The following is a 17436-nucleotide window of genomic DNA, read 5'->3' as shown; positions in this document are numbered from 1 at the left end:
ATATGATGAATTACATTGATTTTTGAATGTTGAAATAGCCTTGCATCCCTGAGATAAATCCCACTTGGTTATGGTGTGTAATTCTTTTTATACATTGTTGAATTCTATTTGCTAATTTTTTTTTTGTTTTTTGTTTGTTTGTTTTTGTGGCACACGGGCCTCTCACTGTTGTGGCCTCTTCCATTACGGTGCACAGGCTCTGGACACGCAGGCTCAGCGGCCATGGCTCACGGGCCCAGCCGCTCCATGGCATGTGGGATCTTCCCAGACCGGGGCACGAGCCCGTGTCCCCTGCATCGGCAGGCGGACTCTCAACCACTGCGCCACCAGGAAAGCCCTATTTGCTAATATTTTGTTGAGGATTTTTGCATCTATGTTGAAGAGATAGATTGGTTTGTAGTTTTCTTTTCTTATAATGTCTTTGGTTTTGCTAGTAGGGTAATGCTGACCTCACAGAATGAGGTAGGAAGTATTTCCTCTGTTCTATCTTCTGAAAGAGTTTGTAGAGAATTGGTATAATTTTTTCCTTAAATGTCTGATAGAATTGACCAGTAAAATTGGTGGGCCTGGTGCTTTCTGTTTTGGAAAGTTACCGATTGTTGATTTTTCTTCTTTAGTGTATAGGTCTATAATATATAGAGAAACCTATGCATACTATTTTGTCTGTAAGCTTTGGCAAATTGTATCTTTCAAGGAATTGGTCCATTTCATCTGGGTTGTCAAATTTGGGGCATAGATTTGTTCATAGTCTTCCTTTATTATCCTTTTAATGTCAATAGGATTTGTAGTGATGTGCCCTCTTTCATTTCTGGTATTAGTAATATGTGTCTTCTGTCTGTCTTGTTAGCCTGGCTAGAGGCTTATTGATCTTTTCAAAGAACCAGATTTTGGTTTTGTTGATTTTCTCTATGGATTTCCTGTTTTCAATTTCATTGCTTTCTACTCTTAATTTTTATTATTTCTTTACTTCTGCTTACTTTGGATTTAATTGGCTCTTTTTCTGGTTTCCTAAGGTGGAAGCTTAGATGACTGATTTCACTTCTCTCTTCTTTTCTAACATTGCATGCAATGCTCAAAATTTCCCTCTAAGTACTGCTTTCACTGTATCCCACAAATTTTGACAAGTTCTGTTTTCATTTTTTAAAAAGCTTTATAGCAATCCCAGGAATTCTCTGGCATTACAGTGGTTAGGACTCAGTACTTTCACTGCCAGGGCCTGGGTTCAATCCCTGGTCAGGGCACTGAGATCCCACAAGCCTCACAGCATTGCCCAAAAAAAAAAAAAAAAAAAAGCTTTATACCAATCCCTATCAAAATACCAATGGTATTTTTCACAGAACTAGAATAATTCTAAAATTTGTATGGAATCAAAAAAAGACCCTGAATAGCCAAAGCAATCTTGAGAAAGAAGAACAGAGCTGGAGGCATCACACTCCTAGACTTCAGACTATACTACAGAGCTACATTAGTCAAAACAGTATGATGCTATCATTCAGTCCTCACCCATCAGTTGCTGATGAGGCAACTAAGATCTACAGAGGGCTACACAGTTAGATAATGAAGACAGGATTAGTCCAGGTCTAACAATTTCCATTAAATGAGCTGTGTGGAAACACCAGTGTATGCGAGTAAGGTTTCCCTTTCTCCTGGACTGTCATCTGTCTCTCTGGTTTCCTCCTCTGTCCCTAACCCAGGGTCCACAAGGTAAAGGCACTTACAAACACCACTGGCTTACCAGTAGGCTGATGTACAGATGCTTCTGCCAAAACAGTGAGTCCAAATAAACTTTTTGACAAAACAAACACCAAAAACAGTATGAAATGAGCACAAAAACACGCACATAGATCCATGGGACAGAATGGAGAGCCCAGAAATAAACCATGCATTTGTGGTCAATTAATCTACAACAAAGAAGGTAAGAATATAACTGATTACCGTAATTGTACATTAGCTAACCTTACAAATACTGAGTAACCATTACCATGCATCAATAACCTTCACTGACTCCCAAAATATGTGTAGACTGAATTACACACTTCTAAATGATACCAGAGACAAAGATGAAATCTCAAGAGAAATTTACAAAGTTTTCTTTTTTTAATTGAGGTATAGCTGATTTACAATATTGTATTAGTTTCAGGTGTACAACACAGTGATTCTAAATTTGTACATTATATGCCATTTAAAGTTATTATAAAACATTGGGTGTATTCCCTGTCCTGTACAATATTTGTACCTCTTAATCCCCTCCATCTTCTCTCTCCTCCCTCCTTCTCACCACTGGTAACCACTAGTTTGTTCTCTACATGTGAGAGTCTGTTTCTATTTTGTTACATTAATTCGTTTGTTTCATATTTTATTTTATTTTATTTTATTTGTGGTATGTGAGCCCCCACTGTTGTGGCCTCTCCCGTTGCGGAGCACAAGCTCCGGACGCGCAGGCTCAGCGGCCATGGCTCACGGGCCCAGCCGCTCCGCGGCATGTGGGATCTTCCTGAACTGGGGCACGAACCCATGTCCCCTGCATCGGCAGGCAGACTCTCAACCACTGCGCCACCAGGGAAGCCCTGTTTCATATTTTAGATTCCACACGCAAGTGAAAACATCAGAATATTTGTCTTTCTCTGTCTCGCTTCACTTAGCATAATACCCCCAAGTCCAACCATGTAGTTGACAACGCTAAAATTTCATTCTTTATAACGGCTGAGTACTATTCCATTGTGTATATATATTCCACGTCTTCTTTATCCACTCATCTGCTGATGGGCACTTAGGCTGCTTCCACACCTTGGCGACTGTAAGAGAGTGTATTAGTTTCCCGCTGCTGCAGAACAAATGATGCCAAAACGTAGTGGCCGAAAACAACAAACATGTGTTATCTCATTTTCGGAGGGTCAGGAATCAGGCAACCTTTACCTGGGGTGCTCTGCCTCAAGGACTCTAGCAGAGTGGCCCTTAAGGTGTTGCCTGGGCCAAAGTGTCACCTGAAGACCTGAGTGGGGCAGATCTGCTTTCGAGCTCACCCCGCCATGTCTGTTGACAGGATTCAGCTCCTCAGGCTGTTGAACTGAGTGCTTCACTTCCTCAAGGTTAGTTATTGGCCAGAGGCTGATGTTCCTCGCCATGTGGGCTTCTCTGTAAGGTAGCTGTCAAGATGAGAGCTGGCTTCCCTCAGAGGGAGCAAGAGAGCAAGGTATGCAAGCTAGCAGTCGTTTTTTACTTTCTGTTTTTTTCGGGGGCCTCACCACGCGGCTTGTGGGATGATCTTAGTTCCCCCACCCGGGATCCAACCCGGGCCCTGGGCAGTGGAAGTGCCGGGTCCTAACCCCTGGATCACCAGGGAAGTCCTTGCAATATAGTCTTCTTAAAATCTCAGAAGCAATACCCCACACTTCTGTCTTATTTTATTCTTTCTTTTAAAATTGATTTTTATTGGCGTAGAGTCACTTTACCGTGTTGTTGGTTCCTTGCTGCACAGCAAGGTGAGTCAGTCATACGTACACGGATACCCACTCTTGCTCAGATTTCTGTAAGACATGGGCTGCTTCACGAATTTGCGTGCATCCTGGCAGGGGCCACGCTAATCCTCCCTGCTCTGGTCCAATCTTAGGGTATGTGCCGCCGCAGTGGACACTGCCTTATCTTATTCACTGGAAGCTGGTCAGTAAACACAGCTCCCACAAAAGGCAGAGGGATATTAGAGAGCAAGGCATGAGGCCAAGAGAGGGCCACCGGGAGCCGCGGCAGAGGCTTCCCATCGCAGAGAGCAAACCGAACAGCGCCCGCTCAGCCACTTCATTTTAGGGGGTGTGGCTGGGACCAAGCACTGACACCCCCTCCACGTTCAGAACCGAGCGGAGGGTCTGTCTCGTCCCCAAGCCTCCGCAGAGTGCAAGGGACGGGTAAACAGGGGTGCAGGACGGAGAGCAGCAGCCCACCCAGCAGGCCCACCGCCCGGCCACAGAACGAGCCCCACTCATGCGGGCCGGGGCGGGGAGAGGTCCGCGCACCCCGGGGACGTCGTGGCCTCGGGGGTCGTCCCGGTCGTCCCCGCGGCCGCCCGAGCCGCGTGGGCAGCTCCGCCCTCTGAACGCAGTGATGCTCCCCAAACACTCACAAGCGGAAGGAACTTTCTAGACTCAGGCACAGACTTCTATCACGTTTCTCTCGCGAGCCTATCTCAAAAGAAAGCACGAACAAGGTGGTTTAATTCTAGCGGCTCCTTAAACTTTTTGTCACTCCTTGAATCATTTTCAACGGAACCGTCAACGCCCCTGTCTGGTCAGGGCCTCATTTCCACACGCACTTCGTCGAACTCCACACAGACGCCACCCTCCCCCACGACCGAGGACGGCCCTCTGGGCGACGCTAGCGCACCTGCTCCGACGCACGCCTATGACGTCAGAGCCGGCGCGGGCTCTCGGAGCACGTTCCCCGCCTGGAGCATTCTGGCCTCGCGCTCTTCCTCTCTGTCACGGTGACTGACTCAAGTCTGTTCCCTGAGCTTAACCTGCACCCTCGCACTCTGATTTAGCGGGCCCGTCCCAGGAAGCCGGAAGCCGGAAGCCGCGGGGCGGGTCCGCGTTGACGCGCCGGAAGCTGCGGGGCGGGAGCCTGGGGCCGGAAGCCGCGGGGCGGGCGGCGGCGCTCCCGGAGGTAGCGAGGACGTCGCGTGCGTCCGGGCGGTGCGTCGGGCTGCAGGAGAAGATGGCGGTCTCCACAGGTCAGTACCCTGCCGGGCCGCCTGCTTTTCCATCCCAGCCCTCGCTGCGCCTCTGCGCACAGGTGGCGGCCGGCCTGGCGGTGTGGGAGAAGCCGGAGTAAGGGCCCCCGGCCGCCGGACTTTCCGCGGAGCGCAGCCGGAGCAGGGAGGGTCCTGGCGGCCGTCGGGGCGGCGGTCGTGCCCGCGCGTCGGCTGCGTGCCTGGGGGCTGGGCTGGGCCGGGCCGGCTGGCCCGGGGCTCTGGCGGGCGGTGCGGGAGCGAGGAGGGGAGCCCGGGCGGGCCGCGTCCACCAGGGCGCGCGAGGCCTCGCGTGAGGGTCCTGGATGGAGCGGGTCCGACCCCCCGGCTCGCCCTGACGTGGGCGGAGGACAGGGCCATTCTTACCGACTGAATGCGTGTGGTCTTTCTTTCGCTAGAGTGAAAAACTGAGGTGCAGACTAAATAGAAGCAAGGAGCTAGGTGAACGCTAATTGAAGAAAAAGCGGTTTCTTAGATTAGCTGTTCCGCTCTTCTCGTACTGAATACAGTTTTAGTTTCCTCTGAGCACAGACGTTGAAATTCGGTATTAACACTAAGGTTTTAGAAATTTGACCATTACAAAATGTTAAAGGGGGACAGTTTTATTACTTAAAACGTTAAGACGTATGGTCTTTAATTTTTCTAATCATTATTGAACCGTGGCTGTGGAACAGTGTGGTTTTGTATTTCATGCCATCATTGCATAATAACACGAATTTTCAAGTCTTTGTGTACTTAGGTGGAAGGCTTCGGTGTATGTTGTGATGGGTATTTTTAAGGTAGTGCCGTTCTCCCTTCATTTTAATGAAGAATTGCGTCTTTTGTATCGCATCTTTATTACGTACAGGTGTCAGGATAAGCTGTTTAACGATTTTAGCGTTGGGGAGCTATTTCGGTACACTTGAGGTCAGAGCTAGCTAGTAAAGCGTGGATGATTTAAAAAGTGACATTTTAGTGTTAAAACTTTACTGTCCTTGCTATTTGAAATCGAGTGTGCTTGTGCATTAAAACTCCATGTCTTTTTAAGAGTTGTGCTTCGTACCTGAAGGTTCTTGAAAATTTAGTAGTAAAGTGGTGTGTTTCAGTTTGACTGATAATCTTCATTTTGTGGATTTCACTTTTTTATTTAAATACAATTTTTCTCCCCTCTAACGTTGTACCTGTGAGAGAGTGTGGAAATATTTTGAAAAGACCAATGATTAGATTATGTTAATGGCAGGTGCCCTTTGTTAACCACAGTGAGTCATTTTTGGAAGTTGACTATGAATTATAAAGAAGTTGCTGAGAGATTACTAGCACGTTTATTGTACATTGGAAGCCTGTATTTTCTAGTTTATATTTCAGCATTCTAATTGTTACATTTACGCTGCTTTTGAATTTATGAGATTTGAAACCTGAGCATAATCAGAAAGAATATCTTTTAGGCAGTTAGTTGATGTTTTCTTAAATCACTGAAATTTGTTTTGAAACTGTTGTTAAACATTGCCTTGGCGAATTTCATACACCGTTTATTCCTTTTCTGTGCTTTACAACATTGACACTGCCGTCCAGCTTGGGGAGAGGGGAGTGCAGAAGCAGTTTTGGACTATGTTTCGAAACTATTTTTAAATTATATTTTCTCTTAGTTCTACTTTTGTATTGTTTGCCTCTTGGTAGCAAGGGAGGGAAACAGTACCCGTGTATTTGTGAAATAAATGTGGTAAAGCTTGAAATTTTAAAATTAGGGTGTACTGTACATGTTTTTTTTGTTTTTTGTTTTTGCGGTACGCAGGCCTCTCCCTGCCGTGGCCTCTCCCGTTGCGGAGCACAGGCTCCGGACGCACAGGCCCAGCGGCCATGGCTCACGGGCCCAGCTGCTTCGCGGCATGTGGGATCCTCCCTGACTGGGGCACGAACCCGCGTCCCCTGCATCGGCAGGCGGACCCTCAACCACTGCGCCACCAGGGAAGTCCCATGATTTTTTATTTAAGCCAAAATAATCTTGATAAAAATAGCTCTTTAATAGTCCAAAAAGAAAAAGACACCTGACAGATATTTTTTTAAATTTTAACTAAAGCATTATATTTTAACTTGCATTTCCTAAATCATATGCTTTTAGTCTTTCTGTTACTGGAAGAAAAATCGGCAGGAAGAATTCTAACTAGACTGAGACCTCTAAGCTGACCATACCATTTGGTCCTCTTTGTTATGCAGTTGAGTAAACTGAGGCCTGAGGAAATATAAGGTTTTACATAGGTGGTTAGCAGTAGAGTCCAGATCAGAATCAGGTTTTTTACTCTCAGTCTAGTGTTTTTTCCATCATGAGCAATTATGAATTTGGAATAATCCTGAAATCAGGAATCTTACTTCCTTTTAGGCTTGAGAGTGGCTTTCATACTTCTCTTCCTAGCAGAATCCTTGTTTCAGACTGTCAGATGCTTCTCGTGGACAGAAGTAGGGCTGTGGTGGAGACCCCACTGGCTAGGTTCCTCTTTCCCAAGAGACAGTCACCTCGGGGGTCAAGATGATTTCATAGGACACGGCTTAAGAAACACGACTCTTTGGGATAGAAATTTGTTAGTATATTTAGTACCTGTGATTCAAAAATTTAATCACATCTCAGCACTAAAAGAAGTATTAATGTTAGATTAAAAAGTGTGGTAAGTCTACGTAAGCCATGTAGGTGGAAAACAACCACAGTGAAGCCTAATTACCTTTTTCAGAAGTGGGAAGCATTATGTTTACTGGAACAGGAACTGGGTTGGCTGTGTTTTGATTCCCCTGCTGCCCTGGTAGATTGCCATGCTAGGCGTGCAGTGAGTCTCATAAGCCTTGCTTTTCCGTCCCTTCTATGAAAAGTTTGGACTACATGATTTTGTTTGTTTTCCCCATCTTCGGGATGAAGATTTGTGGATATGGGCAGAACTTGGGAGTAGTAATAGAAGAAGAGATTTGCAGGTGTAAATCATAGAACCTGGAAATTAAACAATACAAGAGCTGAACTGTAATAGTCCAGGGTATTTCCCTCTTGAGACTTTAATAACAGGCCTGGTAGATTTGTCTATGTGAGTTAGGAACCTGGGTGCTCTTGACGTATGTTTGCTCTTGATAATATCGTCAGGCAATACAACCTATCAGCAGTCCTCCCTTTGCATGGTAGTTTGGGTGGCATACTGAAACTGTTCAGAGCAATCTTACTAAGTAAGAAAAATTATGATTATTCTGTGACCTTTGAAAATGTTTGCTGAAACATTGAAAATTCCTGGGGTTACAAGCATATAGGAAAAATGGAAAAAATAGTAAAACTAACATTTGTTTAGTACACTGTAGTTTAAACGTGAGAGATTAAGAACTAGTGTTTTTGGTTATAAAACGCTTGTCAAGATTAGCTTGAACAATGCTTGCCTTATCTTTTTATCGTATAACTTATGTGGAACAAGTATCTTTTCTGTGCTTTGGTGAATTGTCATACTCCAAAATTTGGATCTGCTTCCAGTATTTTGTCATTTGTGCTTTCAGTGTTAGGAAATATCTCTGAGAGTTTCTTTATTGTGAAGTTTTTCACTTCCTCTGGGCCACGGTCATCCTTTTCCTACATCTCCTTTCCTCATTTATGTCAATAAGCTCATGTTCACAGAATTCCTCTGCCTGCTCTTCCGGAGTCTCTCCAATGTTCCCACGGTCAAATTTCTTCTGTGACTCTCTTTACATTTGTTCAGATTTCACTTCCCGTGTTGCCAGTTCTTGTTTCTTTGCTGGACTTTCACCTTTGTTGGCTATTTTTATGGACTGTCACTGGTAGACAAGGAGGCAACTCTATTCCATGCTTTGCTCTCTGTTAACTGAGTAAGAGAAGCGCAGTGAGCCTCAGGTACACACTGAAAGCTGTGAAGTGCTGGCTGCTGGTCGGGACTGCTCGTCTGTCACTCACATGGTGACCTGTGGACTGAGGAGCTAGCAGCCACGTGTGAGCTCTGTGCGCGTACTCATTGCGTACCATGGAGACTGGAGTCTGAACCCTGTTGTTGGGGGACTGGTGTCTCGCTAAACCGTGGTAACTGAAAGTCACGCGTGTGGAAACCATGAAAAGCGGAGATTGCCCATATGTGGAAACATCCACTTAGCAAGTATTTGGGGAGCTGTTTGACGCAAAACTTCAAAATGGATGTGAGGTATGTAGACTAGAACAAATGGAATGAAATCCAGTGTTCAAAAGTTTGTTTCAGGGGCTTCCCTGGTGGCGCAGTGGTTGAGAGTCCGCCTGCCGATGCAGGGGCCGCGGGTTCGTGCCCCGGTCCAGGAAGATCCCACATGCCCTGCGCGTCCGGAGCCTGTGCTCCGCAACGGGAGAGGCCACAACAGTGAGAGGCCCGTGTATAAAAAAGTTTGTTTCAAAAGTAGTTAACTGTTTTAAAAGAGCGGATGTATTTATAAGTAAATCTTTGAGATATTATTGTAAGATGGGACTTCAGGACTGGGTTTGGAAGTGTATTCTTGTTTACACAGTCTTTGCTGACTTGTGTAAGAGCAGATGTTATTTTCAGTTTAAGTTGGAACTCAGCAAAGTTTGAAACTACAGAAGGGGAGAGAGGTCCTTATGGCTTGTATAGGTCCTTATACATATATGGGAATAGTAGTGCTCATGGAAAGTACATTATGAATCATTTAGGCTCTAGGCAAAGTATATTTTATAGATGAGCGCTATCTAGATATGAAATGACTTTCACAAGATTACTTAGCTAGATGCTGAGTCCAGAGCTAGTTTCTTGATTACAGGTTCTTTGATTCTGCTTCTGTATCACGCTGTGTTCTATAAACTTTTTGGTTGCTTCATGTAAGTGGAATCATACAGCATTTGTCTTTGTGACTTATTTCTCAGCATAATACTCTCTAGGTCCATCCGTGTTGTCGCACATGGCAAGATTTCATTCTTTTTTATGGCTGAATGGTATTACAGTGTATTTGTGTGTGTGTGTGTGTGTGTACGCACGTGTGTGCACCTTCCACATCATCTTTATCCATTCATGTATTGATGGGAACTTACGTTGCTTGCATATCTTGGCTATTGTGCATAATGCTGCAGTGAACATAAGGGTGCATATATCTTTTTGAAATAGTGCTTTTGTTCTCTTCAGATAAATAGCCAGGAGTAGAATTGCTGAATTGTATGGTAGCTCTATTTTTAATTTTTTGAGGGCCTTCCATACTGTTTTCCATAGTGGCTGCACCAATTTACATTCCCACCAACAGTGCACAAGGGTTTCGTTTTCTCCACATTCTTGCCAACTTGTTTTTTGTTGTCTTTTTGATGACAGCAGTTCTGACAGGTGTGAGGTGGTGTCTCATTGTGGTTTTGATTTGCATTTCCCTGATGATTAGTGATGTTGAGCACCGTCTTTTCACGTGCCTGTTGGCCATCTGTGTGTCTTTGGAAAGATGTCTTATTCAGATCCTCTGCCCATTTTTTAAATCAGGTTGCTTTTTTGGATGTTGAGTAGTATGATTTCTTTGTATATTTTGGATATTAATCCCTTATCAGACGTAGTGTTTGCCAATGTCTTCTCCCATCCTGTTGGCTTCCTTTGTGTTATGTTGATAGTTTCCTCCACCGTGCCAAGCTTTTAGTTTGATGTAGTCTCATTTGCTTATTTTTGCTTTTTTTTCCCCTTGCCTGAGGAGACATCCAAAAAATTATTGCTAAGACTGATGTCAAAGAGCATACTGCCTAAGTTTTCTTCTAGAAATTTTAAGGCTTCAGGTGTTACATTTAAGTCGTTGATGGATTTTGAGTTTACTTTTGTGTGTGGTGTGAGGGAGTAGTCCGGTTTGATTCTTGTGCATGTAGCTGTCCGGTTTCCCCAGCACCATTTATTGAAGTCACTGTCTTCATTGTATGTTCTTGTCTCCTTTGTTGTAGATTAATTGCCCACATAAGTGTGGGTTCATTTCTGGTTTGCCCGTCTTAAAAAATTTGCGTTATTTGTCTCTTTATTGTTGAGTAGTAAGAGTTCTTATATATTCTAGATACAAGTTCCTTATTAGATGTACGGTTTGTAAATATTTTCTCTCTGTAGGTTTTTTGGTTTTTTTGATGGTATCCTTTGAAACCCCAAAGTTTTAAATTTTGATAAAGTCCAATTTATCTATTTTTTTCTACTTTATTAAGATGAAAAGTCTGGCTTTTGGTATGTACTTCATCGTCTACCTGACTCTTTGTTTTAAAAACATCATGTTGACATATGTAAGTTCTAAGTGATGGTCTGGTTATGATTATTATACAGGATTACCACATGACAGAGGGTAGGAGTCTAAGCCCTGCCTTGCCAGGTGTGAGGTTTAATGTTACATTAACAGAGCTATATAGCCAGATAGCAGGCATGCTTCAAGCAGTTTATTCTTTGTATGTAATTATGCCATAGATTTTTTTCAGTCTAGTGACTGGAATGTTACTGAAAAGTACCAACAATGCATAGCTTGGTTTACTGTTTGTTATTCATGGTAGTGTCACCTGCTAACTAAATTATCGGTTACAGCTTACTAAACAGTATTGATGTAAGTGGTTGTTTCCTGAGAGGATATACTTAAGTTATTGAAAAGTTTTAAATTTTCTCAAGTGTTCACCCTGCCAGCAGTGACTTGGCGGGATACTTCCTTTGCTTCTAACTGCAGCTCCCTGGTGCCACAGGAGAGCCCCTGTACCCTGTAGGTGGTCTCCGGGAGGGAGAGGGGGAGGTGTGCCAGTCCTCACTCCACTTGGAAGTTCCTGCTGGAGAGGAAGCAGAGTATGTTGTGGTTCACCTAGCTTTCTGCCACTCCCGAGCTTATTCTCAGGGAGGCATTCCTTCTGAGTTCTGAAGTAAACATTGCTCGCAGGTTTCCTGGAGAATATTAAGTAACTCGGTTCTCCCTGGTTAGTCTGCCTCATTGAGATAGCAGTAGTGTTCTGAGCAAAATCTCTTGAGGTAGCTTATTGCATTTGAATGCGTCCGCCTACATGGTTGTCCTCACCCATCACCACCGCCAAGATGCTGGGGAAAGGATTCAGTGTTCAGAATCGGCATCACCTGCTTCAGGACTGGCCCGTAAGTGTCGACAGAAAGGTTGAAAGTAAGCGTCTGCCATAAACGCACCACGTGTTTATTGAGTGCCTCCGATGTTGTCATTTCCTTATGGTGCAGTTTCTATGTGAGTGATTTAATAATGAGAAAACAAATGGCTCAAGTCAAATCTAGCTTTCCCCCTTTGTGTATGATGATGTTTTACTTTTAAATTTTGTTTTGAGTTTACTTTTCTGAAGTGAAGCGGTACTAAAAGGATATTTTGTGTTCAAATACTTTCATTAAATAAACACATGAAGCTGCATATTTTCTCCTTACCTGAGTTAGTATACAGCACATAGGCCGTAAGAAGAGTTGCAGAATTTTGGGAGAGTGGCTGGTGACAGAGTGGTTTTGGCTGTCACCTAAAGAGTACCAGTAGCATGGTTCACATTCTACTGCACATAATGCAGCTTCCATACCACGGGTTCGAGGCACTTTGCAAATCCTTTAATCCAGAGGATTTGTGTTTGAAGGTATAGTACAGATGCTTCAGATGTACGTTTGATTTGAAATTTTTTTCAGATTTATTTTCATCTGCCATATTTCATCAATTCTAAGACAAATTTTAATATCTGAAATGGATATATGGCTTCAAACAGTGATTTATTCCTATGATTTGGGGGCTGACTGTGTGGTTTTGCCAGTCTCCCTTCACCTGACGGTGGGCTGGGCCTTGTGCCCAGGTGCCTTGGTTCTAGTCCGCATGGCCACTCCAGGTGCTCTGTTTGGACTTCCTCGCATCCCAGTAGTGTCTGGGAGGTCAGAATTTGTATGGTGGTTGGCTTCCAAGAAAACCAAACAGAAGCTATAGGGCTCTGACGAGGCTCGTCCCAGCCCAGAACCGCATCAGCATTGCGTTCTGTCGAAACAAGTGGCAAGGCCAGCCCAGAGTCGGGGGGAGGGGAGTAGCCCTGGCCTCTGACCAGGAGGGCGCGTGCCTGGAGACAGGAGACAGGTTGTTCACAGCTGGCTCTGAGGCCGGCTACACTCCTTGTGCTTTGTTCTTGAGGGTGGATTTCACAGACTGGAGTATAAATCAAAGTGTATAAATATTTTAAAATTCTTGTTATATTTTGTCAGATTCCCTCTTCAGCAAGGTGTAGTCAATTTCCAGTGATGTGTAAGGATGGATAAATGTAGTCTATCCACTGTCTTGCTGGCATTGTGTTTACTGTGCTTTTAATTTTATTTTTTGATGGGAGTACAGTAATGTCATTTTTTTTTTTTTTAAGGCTGCATGTTTTTCTTATTTTCTCTTTTGGTTCATTTTCTTTTTTTTTTTTTAACATCTTTATTGGGGTATAATTGCTTTACAATGGTGTGTTAGTTTCTGCTGTATAACAAAGTGAATCAGTTATACATATACATATGTTCCCATATCTTTCCCTCTTGTGTCTCCCTCCCTCTGGTTCATTTCCTTGTTGGATTATCAGTGGTATTTCATATCTGTCTATGAAATACATATTATCCATTTACTACTTCAGTGTAACTGGTTATTGATGATATAGAGTTTTAATATTTTAAAAATCAACTTAAAATTTTTATACCTTATGTTTATTACTTTTTCCCTTTTGCTTTTTTTGCTTTTTGTTTTTGACTTCTTAGGACAGGGTCATGTCTGATGTTCTGAAACAGTCCTCCAAATGGAATTCAGGAATCCTAAACTTGGGAGGAGCTTTAGGAATAACGTGGTTCCGCAAGGGTTCTGAAGCTGAGGATGGAGGTGGGGCAGAGACCTGGGGACAGGATTTCTCCTTTCTCTCCAGTCCAGCCGGACCCCTCCTGAAGCAGGCTTCTGTGGGCGGGTCAGTGAGCTGGGTTGGGGTGGGCTCATGTAGTTTAGTCCCGCATTTTACATCAAAGTACGCAGAGTGGAAGAAAAAGACACTTTACCCAAAGTCACCTGTCTAGTTTTGTGATAGAGCAAAACTACTGCTTTAGGAAACTTTCCTGTTGCTTTTGTCATCTAAATGCCTCTCATACGCTGTGATTTCTGTGTCTTGCTGCCCTGATAGGCTGTCGACTCCATGAGGGCTGGGACTGTCAGTGTGAGATCCCACGGCCTAGCACAGTTTCTAGCTCGTGCTTGATGTTTAGTTTTGGTTATTGGAAATAAATAAAATCACAGAATTAGAACAATAAAACGAACCACATTTTTCTTAGTGGAGGCATTTAACGTTTTTTTCCCTGATTGCTCTTTCATCACAGCCGATGTTGTTCTCCCCTCTGCCCTCCTGTCCTTGAAGTCTGTGCTTAAACCCCTCCCTTGGTCTTCACCGCCGCAGGTGAAGTCTGAATTTGCAAGCACACCTGCCCTTCCAGGCAGTTTCTGGCTCTTTGCTCATTTATCCTCAACTGCCAGGATCTCCGTGAATGTTACCAGTTTCCTCCCAGAGTTGTACCAGTTTATGCCAACCTCAGCAGTGAATGAGCCTCCATTTCTACGTCTTCGTCAAACCAAGTATTGCCAGACTTAATATTTGTCAGTCTGGTGGAGAGTCATTATGGTTTAATTCATGATTCCCCTGATTACTGTTGAGGTTGAGCACCCTTTTTATATGTTTATTGTACATCCCTGTTTCCACTCCTGTGAACCTCCTTATTCACTGTTTTGTTTTCCTCGTTGAATCATAGGATGAATTCTTTGTATATTTTGGATGCTGACATTTCCTGGTTATGTTCCTCATAACAGTTTGTGGCTCTTTTGTCAAGTTGGTTTTTAAATTTTAGTCAAGTTTATCAATCTTCTGGTTTGTGCTTTTTTAAAAGAAATCCTTTCTTATATCCCAAGGTCGGAGGATATCATATATTTTCCTAAAGTCTTATGTTTTGCTCTTCACATTTAGGCATTTAATATGCCTAGGATTGATTTTCATGTATGCTGTGAGATAGGGATCGAATTTATTTTTCCATGTGGATAAAATTTTCTAACATCATTTACCGAACAGTCCAGTCCATTCTTTCCCTATTTTTTTGTTTTGAAATAATTTCAGATTTACAGAAAAGTTACATGAACAGTATGAGGAAATCCTACCCCATGCTAGTTAAGATTTTTGCATGTGCTTGCGTGTGTACTCTCTTTCCCTCTTTCCCCGCCCCGCCACAGACACATTTTTTTTAATGAACCATTTGAGAATAAGTTATAGACATGCCCCTCTTCGCTGCTAAATACTTCACTGTGTATGTACTGAAGTCCAGGACGTTCTCTTACTTGACAATATAATTATCAAAATCAAAAAATTAACTTTGATACCGAACTTTTATCTCTGGGCCCTGTTCAGACTGCCAGTTTTCCGCTAATGTTCTTTAAAGCAAAATAATTACATATATATTTTTCTGGTACATGATTCAAGATTGGTCTTCTTTTAGTGTGGATTCCTGCTGACTCCTTCTTTCTTTCTTTCTTTCTTTTTTGATGTGGACCATTTTTTAAAGTTTTTATTGAATTTATTGCAGTATTGCTTCTGTTTTATGTTTTGGTTTTTTGGCCACAAGGTGTGTGGGATCCTAGCTCTGACCAGGGACCGAACCGGCACCCCCTGCTTTGGAAGGCAAAGTCTCAACCTCTGGATTGCCAGGAAAGTCCCCCTGCCGACTCTTAATGCTGCCTTTATTACATACCCTGTTTTCATACATGCATGTATCTGTTTGGCGGCTTTCTTTTTCATTAGTTTGTCGATTCTTGCACTGACTTCACATTATCTTAATTACTTTCTTTGGCTGATGGGGAAGTCTTAATATCTAGGGAAGTTATCCCCTCTGTTTTCTTTTTCTTTAAAAGTTTTCTCCAAACTCCTGCTCCTTAAGTTTTCCATAAGAATATTAGGACTCTTTGTTCTGTTCCAAGAACAGTGCTATTGGAATTTCAGTTTAAATTGTAAGAATCTGTGGATTAGTTTGAGGAGAACATGTATTTGCAGTGAGTTTCTCATGTAGGCAGATGGCTCTGTTTATTCAGTTTTTTGACATTCTTTGCTTATGTTTTTTAATTTTCCCCACTGACGTCCTGAATATTTTCACCTACTCTCTCCCTGAATGGTTTCTTTTATGTTGTACCTGGAGAGTTTCTTCTTCAAGGAGACCTTCCTTGTCTGTTCTTTGGGGTTGGTTGTCCTTCCTAGGTGTCCCCAGAGGATGTTTTACTTTGTGTTGTTCTATCTCTTTAACTGTCCTCCTCTCATAGACTGTAAACTTCTTGAGGGCAAACAAAGGTTTTGGTCCTCCTGGTATCAAGTGCCTAGCATAGTAACTACATCCAGTAGTCAGAGGTTTATTGAGTGAAGGGATGAATTAATGTAGAAGTAATGGATATGATCAAAAAGGTTTCCCAGTGCTTTGATGCCTAATGCATGTTCCTCTACATGCGGTGTTTTCCTAATTTTGTTTCATCCCATTAAGGAAGAAAAGAATGTTAAAACCAAACAAATAATTTGAGTCTTAAATTTCTGAAAAATTAGAAAATATTATTCACAGAGAGCTTTTATAAATGCTTCTGTTAATATATAATTTTAAGCAATGCAAAATCAGAAGGTAAGTCCCTATTTCTTAGACTTGAATTTTAAAACTCTCTTTATGATGTTTTTGTTTATATAGTGAATTTCAACAATGTGTATATTTTGAAAAACATGTGTTTTAAGTCGTACACATTCTGAAGTTTCCCTGCTTTCTTTTTTATTTTCTGAAGTATGCAGTATACAGTAATGGAAACAGTTGTACTCATGCTGAGAAATGTGAATTTCACTTTTGACTCAGCTACTGGCTTGCCATGATCCTGAGTGAGTTACTTCATGTCTTTGATCTTTGTGAAAATTGGATATATCTGCCCATCATACCTCAAAAGATATTTCCCTTATTCAGTTAGATGACTGTATGGGAAAGTACTTAGAAAAATATAAAATGACAGTTATATTATTTCCCTGGGTAGGGAAATATTTGCCTTCGCGCACACCCAGGTGTGTGATACATGGAAAGGCTCTTTTTACCAGCGTTCAGAGCAGGATTTATTTTTGGCAGTTGCCCCCACAGCTGGTCATGACATGTTCCTCCTCCCATCAGATTTGCAGGGCCAGGGATGTGCGTGCCATCCAGGACTGAGGGGAGGGAGTGAGAGTAATGGCGGGCAGCTTGGGCTTTGAGACTTGTTCCCTCCTCGCCTCCCCCACTCGCTCTCCATGTTTTCAGGGTGAACCTTGCAAAATCACTTTCTGTTGATCACAGAGATGCCTGAACATCAGCAGTTTCACTCATGTGGCCCAACCTAGTAGTTTAAGCCTTAATTTTCTTACTTAGTGAAATGGTGATGTTAAAACAACATAAGGTAAAATTTAATGCTTCTGCCTGTAAAGCTTTTAGCAAATGTCTGTCACATAGGAGGTGCTCAATAAATATGTCCATTTTAACTAAGTCAGCCTGCTGGGAGTTTGAGGGGACTCCGAACTCCCAGAGTGGGATGGGAAGCAAGCACTCAGATTACAAGTGGGACTGTTCAGGAGTTCCATCTTAGCAGCGTGCCTCCTCAGGTGTGTCGAAGGGTGACAGAAGCCCAAGCGCCTAAGAGAACTCTGCAGGGGCAGTTACGCAGCCTGGCCAGCCCATAAGCTGGGCGCCCCGACACTC

At 43.0% G+C, this 17436-nt stretch overlaps 1 protein-coding gene and 1 long non-coding RNA gene across 3 annotated transcripts in view; one reads left to right on the top strand and one right to left on the bottom strand.

Moving 5' to 3' along the window:
- Positions 1–2078: 2078 nt before the first annotated feature.
- LOC137210473 (uncharacterized) lies at positions 2079–4598 on the bottom strand. The gene is made up of 2 exons (XR_010936559.1): positions 4378–4598; positions 2079–3527 (listed from the first exon to the last, which is right to left on the bottom strand). It is a non-coding gene; the product is annotated as an uncharacterized lncRNA (long non-coding RNA).
- Positions 4579–17436, top strand: part of UBE2V2 (ubiquitin conjugating enzyme E2 V2) — a 29315-nt gene continuing 16457 nt past the window's right edge. The window contains exon 1 of one of the 2 annotated variants that reach the window (XM_067712373.1): positions 4579–4723. In XM_067712373.1, the coding sequence (XP_067568474.1) occupies positions 4708–4723 (16 nt within the window). In that variant the 5' untranslated portion in view covers positions 4579–4707. Of the gene's footprint in view, positions 4724–16570; positions 16596–17436 lie in introns of those variants that run through there. The other variant, XM_067712374.1, reaches the window with a different exon arrangement.

This window comes from Pseudorca crassidens, chromosome 17 (assembly GCF_039906515.1).
Source record: "Pseudorca crassidens isolate mPseCra1 chromosome 17, mPseCra1.hap1, whole genome shotgun sequence".
NCBI lineage: Eukaryota > Metazoa > Chordata > Mammalia > Artiodactyla > Delphinidae > Pseudorca > Pseudorca crassidens.
This window is presented reverse-complemented; position numbering and strand designations above follow the sequence as displayed.